General features: G+C 36.2%; 1 protein-coding gene across 1 annotated transcript in view; it reads right to left on the bottom strand.

Annotated features, from left to right (window-relative positions):
- Positions 1-1,007: 1,007 nt before the first annotated feature.
- Positions 1,008-17,533, bottom strand: part of NAA16 (N-alpha-acetyltransferase 16, NatA auxiliary subunit) — a 62,382-nt gene continuing 45,856 nt past the window's right edge. The window contains exons 10-20 of the mRNA XM_032196484.1: positions 11,931-12,003; positions 11,531-11,700; positions 11,000-11,152; positions 9,938-10,066; positions 9,177-9,390; positions 7,235-7,428; positions 6,399-6,507; positions 5,763-5,861; positions 4,582-4,725; positions 1,905-2,002; positions 1,008-1,647 (exon numbers count right to left, since the gene is read on the bottom strand). Of these exons, the coding sequence (XP_032052375.1) occupies positions 1,447-1,647; positions 1,905-2,002; positions 4,582-4,725; positions 5,763-5,861; positions 6,399-6,507; positions 7,235-7,428; positions 9,177-9,390; positions 9,938-10,066; positions 11,000-11,152; positions 11,531-11,700; positions 11,931-12,003 (1,584 nt within the window). The 3' untranslated portion in view covers positions 1,008-1,446. The remainder of the gene's footprint in view (positions 1,648-1,904; positions 2,003-4,581; positions 4,726-5,762; positions 5,862-6,398; positions 6,508-7,234; positions 7,429-9,176; positions 9,391-9,937; positions 10,067-10,999; positions 11,153-11,530; positions 11,701-11,930; positions 12,004-17,533) is intronic.

Raw genomic sequence — 17,533 nt, 5'->3', positions numbered from 1 at the left:
TAATTAGAACAGTTTATTTGTCTTAATAAAATCCCCTCTTCATGAATGTATATTTGCCTTAGAGGGGCTAGTTAATATTACTGAAATTATTTACATTGCAGTGAAATAAAAACAAAACCGATCGAATGATTCCATTACAGTTTTCCAGAAAATGGATTTCCTGTACAAGCCACAGTATAGTAATGTTTTGATAGCAGTTCTTATAGAATGTAAAGCTGTCGTATGTAGCCATTTTGTCCAGCATTATGCTTTAAATACGTATATTAGAGTCAAACTTCCATTTTCATGTGTTGTATATTTAATATTTACTGCACCAGAATACAGAGTAAGAAAAAGGTTCATTGTGATTTGTAGTCTTCCTCTTTGTGCTCCCTTAAATAGTTTTAAAATATAAAACACTCCTCGGATACTATTTGCTTTGCAGCTCCTAAAGCAATAGTATTTAGGCATGAGAAGTACTGGAGTATTGGCCATAAGTCCACAACTAAGACTTTTAATGGAGGTAACACAGTAAACTTAGCAGTGAGTTTAATGATGTAGAGAACAACTATATCCTCCATTCCTGTACCTTACGCATTTGCCCAAATTTGGAGCAGCATTTTTTTTTTTTTTTTTTAAATTTAAGTGACAGTAAGTGAACAGAGGGGGAGAGAAACCAGAAGAGAGAAAGAAGAGTAAAATGGACAGACAACAGTATCAGATTCGTTGTATTTTCAGGGAATTGCTTGAGAATACTGGAACATAAAACATTAAACCGACCATAAACTTAAGAAAATGATAGTTATGGAACACAAGGTAGATAGAATACCGTTTTCAAAAAAAAAATAAACCCTTAGTTTTTACACAAACCTAATCTTCAAATTCATCAACACTGGTTCCATAAGACACACACCTTACAAAAACATGCAAACCGCCAATGTTCACTGTGCTTCAAAAGAAATCAAGATGACCAAAGATAAAATAATAAAAAAAGAAAAAAAAAGAAAAAAAAGAAAAACTGTAAAAGATGAAGAGGGCAATTCAAGCAGCACTTCTGTCTTAATCTGCTAAAAATGCTCAAAAGAATTTATTAACAAGATATGATCACATTTATATGCATATGTAATGACACTTATGTGAAAGCAATCTTCAACATCCATAATTTTTTGTGAGGGAGGGCTGATGGATTATTAAAAGACTTAAAACTGTACAAGTATAAACATGAAAAATGGTGATTAAGGATAATGTTTACATAAATATTGGCAGTTTTTGTTGGGAGAAAAAAATAACTAATAGTATAATCCATTTCATTTAACTATCCAAATATTTCATTTTATACCTGTTAAAGATATTAAAATACAACCTGGAAAAGTAACCCTGATCCACATCCAGCCAGCATGTAACGACAGTCAGAGTTTTGTGTGTGTGTAGGTAGCTAGACACACACGTGGGCTTGCACACGCTACTTCATATTTCATTAGACAGTAAATCATGGTTAATGGCTGTATGATTCACAGATGCAATGCTGCTATCGTCCTCATTTGTGGCAGGCATAAAGGCAGATGTAAAAGGAAACAGTTTATGACATGCTGCTTGATATTCTTCACATTGAGTGTGGCAGCTTCCAAAACTGCCATCAAGCAGTGCCTCGAAAACCTTTGTTAACGTCTACAGAAAGAAAATTAACAGTTAGTAAGTGGGATTTACAGTTGTTTTATTACTAAAAGGGTGTGCTGTTAAACAATACTAATCTGAACAAACAGGTGCTCTGTTGGTATTCAGATATAATTACTTCAAAACAAGTTTAAAAACAACATTCTTTTTAATGTTTATCATGGAATATAAAACTGTGTGATAACATACATGATAACTATACATTATTTAAGACCCCATATATTTTTGTCTCTAAATACTGTATCTTTTACCTTCACATTTTTGTCTCTCATATTTTTATCCAACCTGGTAGCCACAGCAATAGCTTTTTCTTGTCTTGATTTGTCCAGGAAATACATCATTTTTGCACCTTAGCACAAGGAAAAAAAACACACATTTAGGTAATATCATTCCTAAATGCAATACTGCATAGGCAGACATATGGGATCCAAAACATTTAATGCGAATTAGGGCTTAATTTTAAATCATATTTTCCTTCATTATAAATAACTAAAAACCAATGAAACTAAAGCTATTTTGAAGTTCATTAGGAACACGGGGACTGAGTAACATGGATTGCTTCTCCAAAAATGAAATGCATTAATGATCATGACTAAGCTCTTCAAATCAGCAGGCTAAATGAAATCCATACTATAAACATAACAGTGAGTAAGAGATGTTTCCTCAGAGATACTCTGATTAATACTTCTTGAAAAAGTACTGGAGATAAATGAATTAACAGACCAATCCAGTTACCAAACAATTTTGGAACACATTCTAGAAGAACGCCATAAAACTCTGTTTGTATGGCAGAGAGCAATCCAAAGCAGAGCTACTTCACTCTGTACATGATTAAAAATTGTATGCACTTTGTACATGACAAAGTACATGTTTAGTACTTTGCTTGGGCTAGATAACCTTGGTGAGAAGATGTTGTATTAATGTAACCATGCAGTTTATTGGACCACAAACATTTTAACAAAACTGGTCTGGGCATCTCTGCAAGATACCATGTTGCTCTGTATCGGCATAATATAAACTCTTCGTTTGATGAAAATGTGGGCAGTAAACGGACTTTTCTTTTTCAAAATGCAGAGTACAGACACATCTCACATCTAATCTACTACAAGGAACAGAAGTCTTAAGAAATCACTTCAATAGAAAAGTTGAAAACCCACATTCTAAATGTATCGCCTCTTCTTGTTCAACTTATTTCCCAATCATTAAATTTGCTTTCCTAATTAAAAGAAGTTCCATAGCTCTTAACAGCTTTCTGTACCCAAAATGGTTCAGAAAACAAATTACCAGACCATATATTTGGGTTTGAGTTATCACTGTCAAGAAACATTAAATTTAACCTGGTTACATTTGTTTCAAGTCAGGGAGTTTATGGTTTAGAAGTTGAAAAGTGTTTAAAATTCTGCCTATGATATTATTACTAGAAACTATTTTAGCTAAGAAAACTCATTTGGAAACTCAGACTTTGGAACTTTGTGTTTTCAAACTTGGATTAGAGATGCCAGTTAAATAAGTTTTAAGTTATGCACCAGATGAATCAACCATTTTAAACTTGTGTCAACATAAAGACTGACACATAGACAAAGTCCTAAAACTACAAAGGATTTTATTTCCTTCCAGAGCTCACTTTTAATCCTCGTCCCAATTTTGTTGCTGCCTGTAAACTGATGCACTGTTGAATCACAGTGATCAATGGACTCTAAGGATATAAAGGGGCTTTTACACACTTGAGTCCCTCACCTCTGCTGAATATCTATCGATTTCACCTTCAAAGGGGTCCCTGACACCTCTCTAAGATGGGTGCCACAACCAATGATCTAGCTTGCTTTCTTCTCAAAGACACTACAGACATGAAGTGTCTGGGTGTTATAGTCTCGGCTTGTACGATTGTTAGGACAAAGTGACCGTATTATTCCCATAATAATGGAGAACAAGAAAGCAGAACCTGGAAAATACCCAGATAGATGCCTAACAAGGTAACAAGAGCACAAGAACACATCTGTAAGAACCTGTAGCAAACACCTGCTGAAAAACTGCAACTTGATTTCCCAAATCTTGAACTTCCTCACAGGAAAGGGTGCAAGTATTTCTTTCAAGTCACTGTCCTGAAACAGAGCTCTTTTAATGGACTTCAGGTTTGGGGTAACTTGCCTGACCTTCCTTTAAGCAAGACGACCCATCCTCTGGAGCTAACATTCTCTAGGGATTCCTGACAGAGCCTGGGTAATTTTTACAGTGAGATTTTTACTAAGTGAGATCAGTACTGTTCTAAGCACTTTAAGCGCCTGATTGATTTTTATTCCACAACTTTCTGGACTCAGGAGAAGTGAAAAATTTCAATTTCAACTTCCTTCCACTTAGCTCCAGCAGTTACTCATACTTTTTCTATGCAAATAGTATGAAAGTGACATATGTGCACATTTTCATTGTTGCCTACAGAGCAGAAAAACAAAAGGAACAAGGTTGTCATCATATTTTCTTCACGCTGTTGCTACTTGACAAAGCTGTGAGAATGTGTGAGATACATCCCAATTAATTAGAAACCAGAGGGGGAAAAACATTGTTTCTAATATATAGGATTGATTATTATTACATGAGATAAACATTGCTGTTTTATATTTTCTAATTATTTCAACACTAGAAGCTGAAACAGGAGGGATGACAGTGCTTCCACACTTGAATACCTATGGTGGTTTGGTAGCTTAATTACACTTTCTAGAGGTAAGGAGCAGGTTCATCATGCATCTTATGAAGTGAATGACTTGATGTTTTTTTTTTTTTTGTTTAAAACAGTCAAAGAAGGCAGAGGAAAAAAGGAAACATACAGTAAGCTCCTGGTTCATTCCAATTTATGGTTAATGCAGAAAAATGTTCTTGATTTGAATCACTGAAGTCAACTCATTTTCGAAAACATTAAGAAGTTAAACAAACCTGACAGCTGGTGCTGAATGGAGGTAGCATTGTGTTTGAGAAACTCTTCATTAAAACTTTCCAAATTTTTATTAACAAAGATTTTCTGCATTTCTTGAGTTAGGACCTTGCTCACAATTTCTGGGAGGTTACTATGGTCAGATACTGGAAAGAGAAAGGGTAAGAGAGATATGGAAAAAAAAAAAAAAACAACTTTTAAATAACTGCAGAAAACAATGTGAAAACGCAAACATCACTGTTTAAATCCCTGTTTGCTTTTTTTTTCTTTGCAAATTTGTACACAAACAAATTCTAGTTCAACAGTATTACAAGTTAGCACAAGCTTTAGTATTCACAAAACAAATCTGTCAGATTCTGATTATAATTTTGAAAAGTGTTCATTTTGCAAACATACACATTGACTAGTAGCATATGCTTTCTACAGTTATTTTAGTTTAAATCACTTAATTGGGAATGAAGCCAACAAGAAATACGCAATCAATACACTGTCGTATGCATAATTTCTGCTATCAGCCTAAGAAATTTAAGACTGTATATTTCAGCTGAAAAACAGATTCATATGACAAAATAAAGCACCGGACTTGGTAGTACATCTTCAGAGCAAACAGGATATACATTTAGGTAATTATCAGTTCTAGTGTCTTTGTTTACTTTCTACTCTTTGTAGCTTTTTTTAACATGCCATTTTTTAACAGACTTTTAAGTCAACTTAATTGCACTTAAAATGCAGAAACATTTACTCGATTTCATTTTCAGCTCTATAAAAACATTATAGATATGTTTCTAGATGAATCATTCATATGGGCTCTCTGCCATGTCTACTTGCTGCTGCCTAATACAATAATGCTGCCTAACACTCATAATGCGTATTTGGCTTTGGTCAGAATATTTCTCCCCTATTTGCCATTTGTTTTCTTAAAACAGAGAGTGACTTGCAGGGTCCACCTAGTGGATTAATGGAGGAAAGAGTACATAGTACATACATGCTGCCTTACATAGCACAATCTGTGCTTTCCTAGGTGTTACCTAAAAAAAAAAAAAACAAACTGCTTTTTTTTTTTTTTGTCTTTGTTAAATTTTGTGTTTCAGGAGTATATTTATACATTATAAAAACAAGTTTTTGTCCACATTACTTCCTGTATCCTTATACATGCATACGTACGTACTTCCTACACACATACCAGCTTTAGAGAATTTAATCAAGCACTCATGTAGCCATGGGTTATTACTGTTGATAGCAAAAGCTCTTTTGACAGACTGTAACATTAACAGAAATTTTCCTGTGGGAAGAGAAAAACAAAAACATTGAGATTAGGAATACAAAAAATTAGAAAGTTCTGCATCAACTACTGTTTTATTTAGCAAATCTAGTACACACATTACAAAATGTACAAAAGTACATTACAAAAGTACAAACATTGAGGCCTACAAAGAATTCAGGAAGATTTACTTTTCATACCCAAATTAGTTAAGAATATAGGAATGTCTATAGCTCAAACTGACAAAACAACATAGATAATTTCACTGTCTGGATTTGCGTTACCCTAGGTAATTATCAATCACACTACAAATATCTTTCTACAGCATTCATTAGCATATGCTAAAGCTTATTCTGCTCTGACCTTTTTTTTTTTTTTTGATGGGTTGCTGAACAAAAATTCTTTGTCCTGTGATTTCTTGGATATCAAGTAAGCTCCTGCTTTAGTCAGTTAAAGAAATCGTTATTTCAGACAGTTTTCAACTATAATCAGATAGTATAGGCCACAGTGAAGAATTAAAAGTTTGCAAAGCAAAAATAAAACCAAGCCATACTTTACCTTTTCTAAAGTATATTTCAAATGCTAATAAATGCGTGTCTATGTTATCTCCGATAAGATTCTTAAGTGGTATAAGGAACTTAATGGCTTCTTCTAATGGATTTTCTACCTGTTAAAAAAAAAAGAAAAAACACACAAAAGTTAAAACTTGAAACAAACGTCTGATAAAACCCACCAATAATTGTTATTCATACCATGTAAATTATCAGAGGTCAACAGTGAACTGTAGATAGCTATCCGAATTAAACTGACCTGTAACATTTTTATTTGAACGGTAAGGTTTAAAAGTGTGTTCTCATGATTTCATATTGACAAAGGCAACATCACTGCTAACCGTGGCACTGCTCATGTAGCATAGTCATGCTGTAAGTTAGCATTTAAAAAGTAAATATGAACACTTTAGACAACTTCTGAAGTTACTCTGATAAGGGGAAGTTCTTTGTACTTAGAGAAATACTGTCTGTCTTTATATTTTCTGGATAGCAATCATATTTCTGTTAATTTTTCTCTATTCACTGTATGAAGATCAACACAGTACATTGGGCGAGAACCATCTTTCTGTTTAGTATCTATCTTAACGAAAGATGGCCTACCATTGGAACAACCAAAATTTAAATAAATTCAGAATATTAATACAGAACTTCAAATTATTAGAGTAAAAAAAAAATATGACTTCTCTTCAGTATAAGTAGAGGTAGACTACAAAAAAAGGTGTCTTTGCATGCAAAAATGGTTTTATATAAACTGATGGATTATTTTAGAAGAACCTCATAATAATCCCGTATTAGGAGATTTTTATGACAATGACATGAATTTAATGTAGAGACCATGCTAACCCTTTCCAGTTTTTCAGGAACTAGTTCTTCCCTGGGTCCACTAGTTTCCTCCTCCTCTTCATCTCGCTTTTTCTTTTGATTCTTTTGTTGTCGCTCTCTTTCTGCATGTTTTCTTTCCTCTTCAAGTTTTGCTTTCTTCTGTGCTCTTCTCTGCTTGCTAAGCATTTTCTTCAATTCTTTGGCTGAGAGATTTTCTATAGATTAAGTAACAGGTAACTTATTTTAACTTTTTAACTAGAAAACCTGTTTGTCTCAAACAACACTGAGGCACTCCATTATGCTCTTCCAACCATGTCGAAGTGATGTACTTTTACAGTAAGTTCCAGAAATACCAGCTCTTGCCAGCACATTATTATCACTATATATAGTGATAAAGTCCATTTTTACCACTGGATTACAGCACGACACTTGTTCTTGCATATTTTCTTTCATAGCTGTTACAGAAACCTCAGCTACTTGAAATATTAAGTACATGAAGTTGTTAAATCCATGTGACAGATTTTGCCTTAGAAAAATGGATTTTCAAGGGCAATACTAAGCCTATGTGTTGACTGCAGCTCAGCTTCTAATACTAAAGACATCCTGACTGATTTATACTCCAACTTAAAACAAGCCTATTATCATTCATTCAAGTGTCTGACCCACGTACTGTCATGATAATACCTCTGATTTTCTGCAAATGCCAAGCTAAATGGATGCAAGCAAAAACGGGTATTGTTTGGGGTTGGGAGATGAAATATTCTAGTATGTATTAATAATACCATCTTATGAGAGTTTATTCTGCTGGCTGTGTTCATATTTGTAGACTACATTAACTTTTAGATAAGCCTAGAAAATTTAACAGTTGTGTGAAAAGCAGAATACAGAAAAAACCATGGTTTTCTACAGAAGTGGGAAGTCTTCAACCTTTCCCATTCACTCCTTTTTTTCTTTCCTGCCTTTTTTTTTTTCCTTTCCTGCTTTAGCTGGGAATGTACTGTAATCTCTACTTGGTCCACTTCTGTCATGTTTCAGAGAACAGGATTTATGCAAATAATATGTAAAAAAAAGAAAAAGAAGCTTCCGAAGGACTAACACATCCTTTTTGTGACTATCAAAACCTCTTCCAAGGCTCTACAGTCAAAGTTGAGACTGGGAAGCAAGGAAAAACAAATGTTCTTTTTCCCCCCATTCATGCAATGCTGTCTTGCCCTGTGCATAAGCTTACTGAATTCATATTCACAGCAGGCAAATGAACTATATGACTTAGTCTTCCTCACTTTAATTTGTTACATATTGCTGTCAAGGTCCTCTGTCACACACCTGTTTTACATTACATACAGGACAAAATAAAAACTGGAGAGAAAAAGGATGCAAGTTGAACTATGCTGTGAAATGTGCCTCCTTCTATATGTGCATCATAAACAAACAGATGGGGGGAAGACCTCATTCACCTCAATAAAAGGTAAAACAGTACTAGCAACATGAAGTGGCATTTTTGGTTTAGCTCAACATTTTTGTTCCATGTCAAGTCTCTCTCCCTTTACAAAAAGCCAGGCATTAATTTCATCCTTTTGTCAACAATCACCGCAGTGCTGACAGGAGCTGTGATTCCACAAAAGGAGAAGCAACTATTCTCTTAAGAAAAAAAAACACAACTTGTTTAAATGGATAAATGGGTGAATTCAATTTGATTTTTCCTCTTCTGATTCTGAAATACAGCTCCTCCTCAAGTACTCCAACTATAACTAGGTTCATTCGCATCCTGTTTTTAAAATACGATGAGAGCAAAGAACAGAGGGAAAGCTATAGGATGTTACCTATGATCTCTTTTCAGTTACCGATCAAATTATAAACAAAAACAGAATGTATGTTACAAATCGTTAATTCTATAGTACGTAGCTTACTTAGCTTAAAAGCTTTTACTTGTCATACACATGAGTCTCCATTATGGTCTAGGTACCTGAATTCACTTCTTGTTCTTTGCTTTCATTGGTAAGAGGATTATCATGAAGCTTCAAGTAGATTTCAATTGCTGATCGAGCAGCCTTGAAGTAGAAGGCATGTTTCCTGAGCACATCTTCTAATCTCAAAAGGTCTACATAGGCACGAAGAGTCATCTTTCTCATGCAGTATGTGTGGAAGTCAAATTGATCATCTGTTATCTCAAAAAAATGCTTCAAGGAGGAAAAAAAGAGAAAGTCTTAGGCATTTCCTTGATTTACCCTTTTAAATAGATGGAGATAATTTATATCTGATATTATTTACAGGTAATATTCAGCAAGTATAAAACTATTCTTCCCATACTGATTGTTCAAGAGTAGCTGTCAGAAGGAAAAACACACCCAGGAAAATCCCATTTTGTTTGTGAAAAACAATAATACTAGTCAAAGGTTTAGGCACTCTTTAAAAGCCAACTGAAATGTGATTGCTTTTATTAAAAACAATTCACCAAAGACATCATAAAGTTAATGTAGAAATAGCTGCAGATAAGAGACATGAAATATTATATTGAATCCTTTTCGCTTCAAATAATAATAGTTTTGCACATAATGGATAACAAATGTCATCTCTAGCTATTACAATGAATCTTCAAGAATTAACCCATTTAAAAAATTTAGAAGCTTTCTATGCAAAGAAGCTCATGCTGTTTGCATCAGCAAATATCTTTCATTACTGTATGAGAAACATCAGGAGAGAAATTGACTGTTTGTACCTACTTACCCTTTCTACTTCGTGACATTTTTTCAAGGCATCACCATACTTCCCTAGCCTTTGATAAGCTGCAGCACATTCAGTCTGGAACCACATACACTGCATCTCGTTTAGGTTTTCCATAGCAGAAGTCCCTTCCTGAAATAAGTGTCATTATCACTTTTTGCCATTATAGTTTCCCAGCTTTTTTCAAACATGGCTACTAGTTTCATCCTGTCAGTAGGAGACTACTTGGAATGTCATATAAATTGATATAACCTCACAGCAACTGATAGTACTACTTTTAATACCCTAACGCTTCCCAAGATATAAAGGGATAACTTTAAATGATTTTCTAAAAATTATCTGAAAAACATTAGTGTCTCAACATCTTTGAAATTAACTTATGCTTATATACACAGCACCTACAAAATTCCAGCCATATACTTACTGCTTTATCACATAAAAATATTATTATTTTTTTAGAACTAGTTAATCTAAAATAAAAGGAAGTTGGATTCAGATTTCATACTTTTTCAAGAAAAAAAAGAACCACAGGATTTATTTATTTTTTTTTAAACAATTTCAATAATCTAGATCAATATTAAAAAGATAACAGAATTTATAGAGCTTACCCTGCCTTTCAGGGATGGGATTGGCTTTATAAAATTTTCATCTGTAGTACTAGCTTTAAGAAAATGCTTAAGTACTAGTTACACTTATGATGATGCTAAATCATAACATAGTAGCTTGCACATTCCTGTGCAATTAACTCAGATCTCATTACTGACAAATGCAGGTTTTGCAAACAAGTTATCAATCAGATGTGTTTGCAGAGAGGTACTCAGAAGTATGTCACTACAAAAATACAAGTATCTTTGGAAAAGTATGTTTGACTGTTTTTTCAGTATTTACCAGGTAAATTTTTAGTATTTACATAGTTATTTATCACCAAGTTATTTTGATCATTATCTTAAAAATAGACTATTTCAAGATAAATTTCTGATTTTGGTCAAAAATTGTTTAAGAAACAGTGAAACTTGAGATGCCAGAGGCTAACTAAACCTCTCTTCATTACAGCAATAGACCTACCCTCGTGAATTTAGAACACATCTCCTCTGCATCCTTCACCATATTTGCTCGCAGCATGTATTTAGCACATTTTGAATTGATAAATCTGTCTGCAGTATCCAAAGATTGTGCTTCATCCATCCATTTTGCAGCTTCTTTCAGGTTACCTACATGCTGTTAGGGAGAAAGTAGTTGAGAAATTAAATCAGCTTTCAGAATAAACTTGATTTTGACCAATTCTTCAAATCTATAATTACAGGCATTTCTCCCTCAGAAATAATAAAGAAAAAATATTATTGTTTGGCCCCCTCCACCCTCCACAGTATATTCTTTTAGAACAATTTGTTTTAAGTTGTGACTTGGTTCAAAAAAGTAACAAAATAAAAAGGTTTTGATTTTCTTACTGACAGAACAGTGCACAAAAAGAAAAATGCATGAAAATCAATACCCATTAATATTGCAAACTGCATTACTATCCACACGTTCACAACAGTTTCATGGGGCATTCTGTTTTTGAACTACGTTCTCCACATGTCCAAGTTCACTTTTTACCTTGTAAATTTTTGCTTTTAAATAGAACAGTTCTATTAATGTTGGAGTGCTTGCAATTGCTGCATTGATGTAATCCAAGGCCAAAGAACATTGGCCAAGTTTGTCAAAGTGCTGTGCCAGGAAATACCGAACCCAGAGTAGCGTCGTCGGGGGCTCTTTCTCTCCATTTTCTGGAACAAAACAGAAAGAGTTACAGTAAACAGTAACTGCACTTCGAAAATAAACACGAAAAACAAAGCACAAAAGATTCATCAAGTATTTTCTATAATGGTCTAGTTTACAAAAAGGTACTACAACTATTTTCTTGCAAAAAAGTATCAGCACTTCAATGGTTCTTTGTAACTGTCATAAAAAGTATTAGTAATTACACTGTAATTAATACAAATCCAAAGAAACTTACCACATGGGCCAAAAAGGTCACAAGTTTTCAAAGAGGTTTCATAACCAGTAACAAGTTCTTGGATTGTAGACACCTGCACACAAAAATATCAACTTCAATTTCGTTTAACTGTTGTGGATAAATTAATTAACACACTGAAAAATATTGAGCAAAATTTGAGAAGCTATACTAAAATAATTAATTGGAAAAATATTGTAGGTATCCTCATATGGCTTACTTTGCCTTTCCAAGGCTACTTTTGATCATTAGTTATAACTGGTGATACTACAGGAAGCAGGTGTAATCTTCAGCAGCTTACAGTGGAAAGTAATCAAGTATATTTGATTACTATCCTTCAGAAGTTATATTTTTGATTATTATTATTTTTTTTAATTAAGGTATTCGTTTTCAAGTATCCGAATTGAGACAACTGAAACAAGTTGCTTTAGAAAAGACTGGGCATGATGAAGACACAATGAAGATACAGAGGAGACTTTTTCTTTTTTCTACTACTAAAGAATTTATTTACTTATTTTGTTGTTAAGAAGGCATTGTGGCCTAGCACACAGAGTACATCCTTTTATATACAATCTATACATTGATTAAGGCTAACATTTTCTGAATTCATGACTTGTCAACTGTATCATTGCCCCTTCTATGGCTGAAGACTCAAAATTCACTGATACAGTTCTGGGCTCACACTACCAAAGTTTGACATTTACAATATACACAAATGTTAGTACCTGTGCTTCTCATGGCAGTGATCTATTCCAATACCAGGTTCATGTCTTACAAGTGCCATAAATTACTTTTTAAGCATTTTATAAAACTTTCAACCTGTTTTATAGTTACACTGTAAATGTGCCTGCCATATCTAACAAAGAACCAGCCTCTTATGGAAACAAAAGTAGTACCAGAGAGAAACGTGACCAGTGTATATATATCCAAAATGCTAAATGGTCCTGAAAAATGAGATCATCTGGCTGTAAGCACAGCAGAATAATAGCTACATTAACCAATCTGGTGAAACCTGGAGATTGTAGAAACCTCCTCCAGGGCACATCCACCTGCTCCATGGGCTGCAGTGTGGAGATCTGCTCCATGTGGGACCCATGTGCTGCAGGGGGACAGCCTGCTCCACCAGGGGCCTCTCCACAGGCCGCAAGGGAACTGCTGCTCCAGTGCCTGGAGTAACTCCTGCCCTCCTGCTGCACTGACCTTGGGGTCTGCAGGGCTGCTTCTCACTCCTCTCTTCCAGCTGCTGTTGCCCAGCATTTTTTTTTCCCCCCTTTCTTCCATCTGCTCTCCCAGAGGCCCAACCAACATCGCTCCCTGGCTCAGCTCTGGCCAGCGGTGGGTGAGCTGCCTGGAGCTGGCTCTGACCTGACACGGGGCAGCTGCTGGGCTCTGCTGACAGAGGCCACCCCTGTAGCACCCTGCTACCAAAACCTTGCCGTGTAAACCCAACACAGTTTTAGAAAAACAAAGTTTTCAATTTGAAGGGTACTACTACATCAGTGCAATTGGTAAGAAATAGCAGGTGTTTGTTTCAAAGAGCAGAGAAGGTGACACACTCAAGTCATATGCAGCCAGTGTAAATGCCTCAAAAATGTAATAAAATGTATAAACAGATATGCACATTTTGAAAAGCTCTGGGCAAATCTCATGAGAAAATTTCTAGTAGCAAGAATCTCATCAAATATCATCAAACATTACTAGACTTCAAATAATTACCAAATGCTAAAGGAATGCTAGGAAGTCACAAATGAACAAAGGCAAATAAATGCATTAAATCGTTCTCCGGTCTCAGACATCTATTTGCTTAAAGAAACCTTCAGCACCCTCAGAAAATCTTGGAAGATTGCTTTCTCTAAGATGAATTTAAATGCTGAAGCAAGCATCTGATTCAGGCAGCAGGCTGGCAGTGTATGTGCAATGGGAAGTGTTATTTCCCTGACGTTCTTCACAACTTCAAGGTCTTCCCAAACTCATCATTAGTCATGTGGTTGTTAATAAAACTCAAACCCATCTGAGATCAGCCAGCTTTGCTAGATTGCAGGTGAACTGTGTGTAAAGGGAGAAGATCCCTCCTTTCCATAACAGAGAACCCAACTTTTCCACTACTGCAAGGGCATCAGGAGTACAGCTTCCCAACTGCACAAGGACCATGTTTCCACCCAAAAGAAGGGTCCCACCACCTCCATGGCACACGGCTGGGCTCTGCCTTGAGTTAGTGCCAGCAGCTTCTTTGAATGATACATTTGGAAAACACTGCCAGCAGTCAGCAGAAGTAACGACTACAAAAATGCAAAACGGGTGATTAGAACATTGCAGATATTGACAAAAATTGAGATGATCTTTGCTTTTCATGACCCACTCACAGAATCCTTTTCCTCCTTTTTATGCTTATGCTGTTTTACTTCAGTCTCTCGCTAGCACTTTAGGGTAATAATTTCTCGCTCACGTGCCACTTCATGAAACAAATTGTCTAGAAATGTGAACCACAATTTGCACGCCCATATTAACAGCAATTTAAGTAGTAAAACACGTCTCTTGGATTTACTACCAATTATCATTATGCTAGAGCCAACATTGTCATCTTAAAGGCATTAGTATTTCACTATTTCAAAGCAAAACATCATTCTTCATGAAGATTATGTTAAAACTTCTAAAAAAAAATATCAATTTGAAGCATCTGAAGCTCAGATTACACTGTAAGAGATGAAATCATCTTCTATTTCAAAGCCATCTTGTATGAGTACTTCAGAGGGGTACAAAGAACTAGAAGTGTGTGTGCTTCTCATTCCCTTCTTACACCAACAAGCTTGCTCTGAGATGCCCAGCCCAGAAGTAGTAGAAAAAAAACTTTGGTTGCCAGAAAAAAATTTGTAACATCCAGGAATCAGATCCACCTTGGTATTACTGAGCATTTTTCAAATAGTTAGCAGCCTGAGAGGTCAAACAGTAACTGTACTCCAGCACAAGTATCACTGTAAAATACTGTAAAATATGGGATTAATTTCATACAAACTTCCCCAATACCAATAAAGCACTTCTGCTTTAGCAAAAAGATGTCTACTGCAAAATGGTCAGTGAAAGAGGGAAAAGAGGAGGTAGATACGCGTTGAATGCCCAGCTGTGGAATTGTTCATCACCCACAGGATGGTCTTCTGTGCCTGAAATGAGCTTGGCTGTTTCCAAAGACAGATGTTCTTAATTCTGGAACCCCACAGTTTGGCTCTCATATCAACCAGTGGCATTGTCTTATGACTCAAAACCTCAGCACGGGTGGTCTCTGCCACCATGGGGGTTGCTTTTCTCAGCTGGTTCTGAGGATCTGCAGGGGGAGGATGCTGCATCAACCTGCACAGGTGGCATTTCAGCATCCTGCATTTGCTTTTAAGGTGAGAAGATGCATACAGGAAAGAAAGAGCACGTGCTCAGGTTCTATCAAAGAAAGACTGTGTTATCTATCCTGGAAACTTGGAATTGAACCACCTTTCCTCTTAATAAAAAGGTCTCCACATCATTTCCTGAAGAAAACTTGTTTCTTGCGGGTATCATGGTGACAACAGTGGCCCTGCACGTAACAGAAACTGATCCTGAACCTCCACAGGACTTTGCTATCAACAGAGCCAACTTCTCCTGAATCAGATTGCTACTTATTCAACAAAACAACTCTTACAGATGTCAAAATGCAATCTTAATAGCAGAAGCATGCCTTGAAGGTGAGTAAAGAAAATTCCTTGTTTTCATCCCAAAGTACAGGTGAATTTTGGAAGTATTTCCCATTACCAGCACTAGTAGCACTTGAAAAGTTCTCTGGTTTTCTGAGTATGAATATCTCCTATTCAAAAGAGTGGAATGTGACTGAGTTTGTGACACCACGTTTTTAGCAGAGCAGAAGAGGTGTCTGCTAGACATGGTATGAATCCTGGTATCTACGTGAGAAACTGAAAAATAGGAGCACACTTTAAAAAAAAAAAAAAAAAGTATCTGGAAACCATTTGCAACTTGTTTAGCCACAGAGTACCCAAGGGAAACTACTACAGTGCAAGACTTCAAAACAGACCTCACCACCTAGAGAAGATGGGATACCTAAAGACCAAGCAGCAAGCTGTACTCACAGCCATAGCCCTGGCAAGGCATTTTCCATGGCCCAGAGGAAAACCATGTTGACATTAATAGATAAAGAACATGTGGCCGAATTTTTAGCATCATCTTCCACAAGACAGAAACAAGTATCCAGTGTGTACCCTGAAACCAATACTCTAAATTCCTTGTGGGAAATGGAGAAACAATAAAAACAGTCTGTAGGACTATATCAAAGCTCGCAGTCTTCACTACAGCGAGATGTTATCTAAGGGAGAGACAAAAAAGTGTTCCCAATATGCCAGCAGACCCTGAAAAATATTTCAGAACTTAGTACCACAGACGTTAAGACAGAAAAGCAGAAAGCAGCTGCTGGCCCATATTTCTGGAGAATGCTTTTGATGACGACACTTTGAACAGGCCTTGTGGTGGCCCACAAATAAGACCAGAACTAAACCACCCCTTGCTTGAGCTGTCCCCATTGTCAGTCCCTCTTTGGGATGGTGGTAATTATTTACATGTGCACACAAAACTAAAAGCTGAAAGCCGGGGAGCTGAACCCACAAAATAGCGATAGGGAATAGTAGAGAGATTGGTTTCTAGCTTTTCTTTAGATGCTATGCTGTCCAAAGCATTTTAAACAGAATCTTTGTTAGAAAGAGGCTCCTGGGTTCAGAGACAGTAAGGGCTCTGCCCATGAAGTTTGCAACCTGGAGTCCCACCTCTACAAATGTGGAGACCTAAATCTGAACAATCGGGCCCCCAAAATCACAGAATCACACAGAATCACAGAATTTTCTAGGTTGGAAGAGACCTCAAGGTCATCGAGTCCAACCTCCAACCTAACGCTAACAGCCCTCCACTAAACCATATCCCTAAGCTCTAAATATTTAAGAATTGATGGATTTCAAGGTAACAGAGGCACGCTTCTGAGGATCTAATGTACCTAGCACAGCCCCGTCACGTGAGCAATGTATTTCCACCCCAGAGACCCTGAACATACCTTCCTGGACAGACACACTGAGGGAAGGAAGTTTCAAATAAAGAAGCTACCAACCAACTCTAAAAGAAAAAAAAGCTCACAAATTCAATTAACCAAACCAGGAAGAAAAAAAAAAAGGCAGCTACACACCAGAGAAAGGGTTTGACTGAAGGCTAACAAAGACAAGAAGAATCTTCATCCACAGCCAAGAAGTGACTGGCAGGAGCTGAGATGTGCTTTTCATTGAGGCAGCGAGGAACAGAGCATGCCAGACACGAGCCAGCTGGCACACTCGCACCGTACAAAAGGTCTGAGTTCAGGCTCTTCCGACACATCCACACAGGAAGGTGTATTTAGGTAGCCACCTGAATAAGAAATCCCATTTCCTACGGCTTTATACTTTACATTTAACTAAAAGAGCATCAAAGATGGAAACATTTATAAGCTCACAGACCCAAAAAACCTCCTCAGCACAGCTTACACTGCTTGGTTTTATTTCTTTAGAAGAAAATATAAAAAATTATGACACTCCACGTTTATCATTCTAAAA

The sequence above is a fragment of the Aythya fuligula genome, chromosome 1 (genome assembly GCF_009819795.1).
Source record: "Aythya fuligula isolate bAytFul2 chromosome 1, bAytFul2.pri, whole genome shotgun sequence".
In the NCBI taxonomy this organism is placed as follows: domain Eukaryota; kingdom Metazoa; phylum Chordata; class Aves; order Anseriformes; family Anatidae; genus Aythya; species Aythya fuligula.
This window is presented reverse-complemented; position numbering and strand designations above follow the sequence as displayed.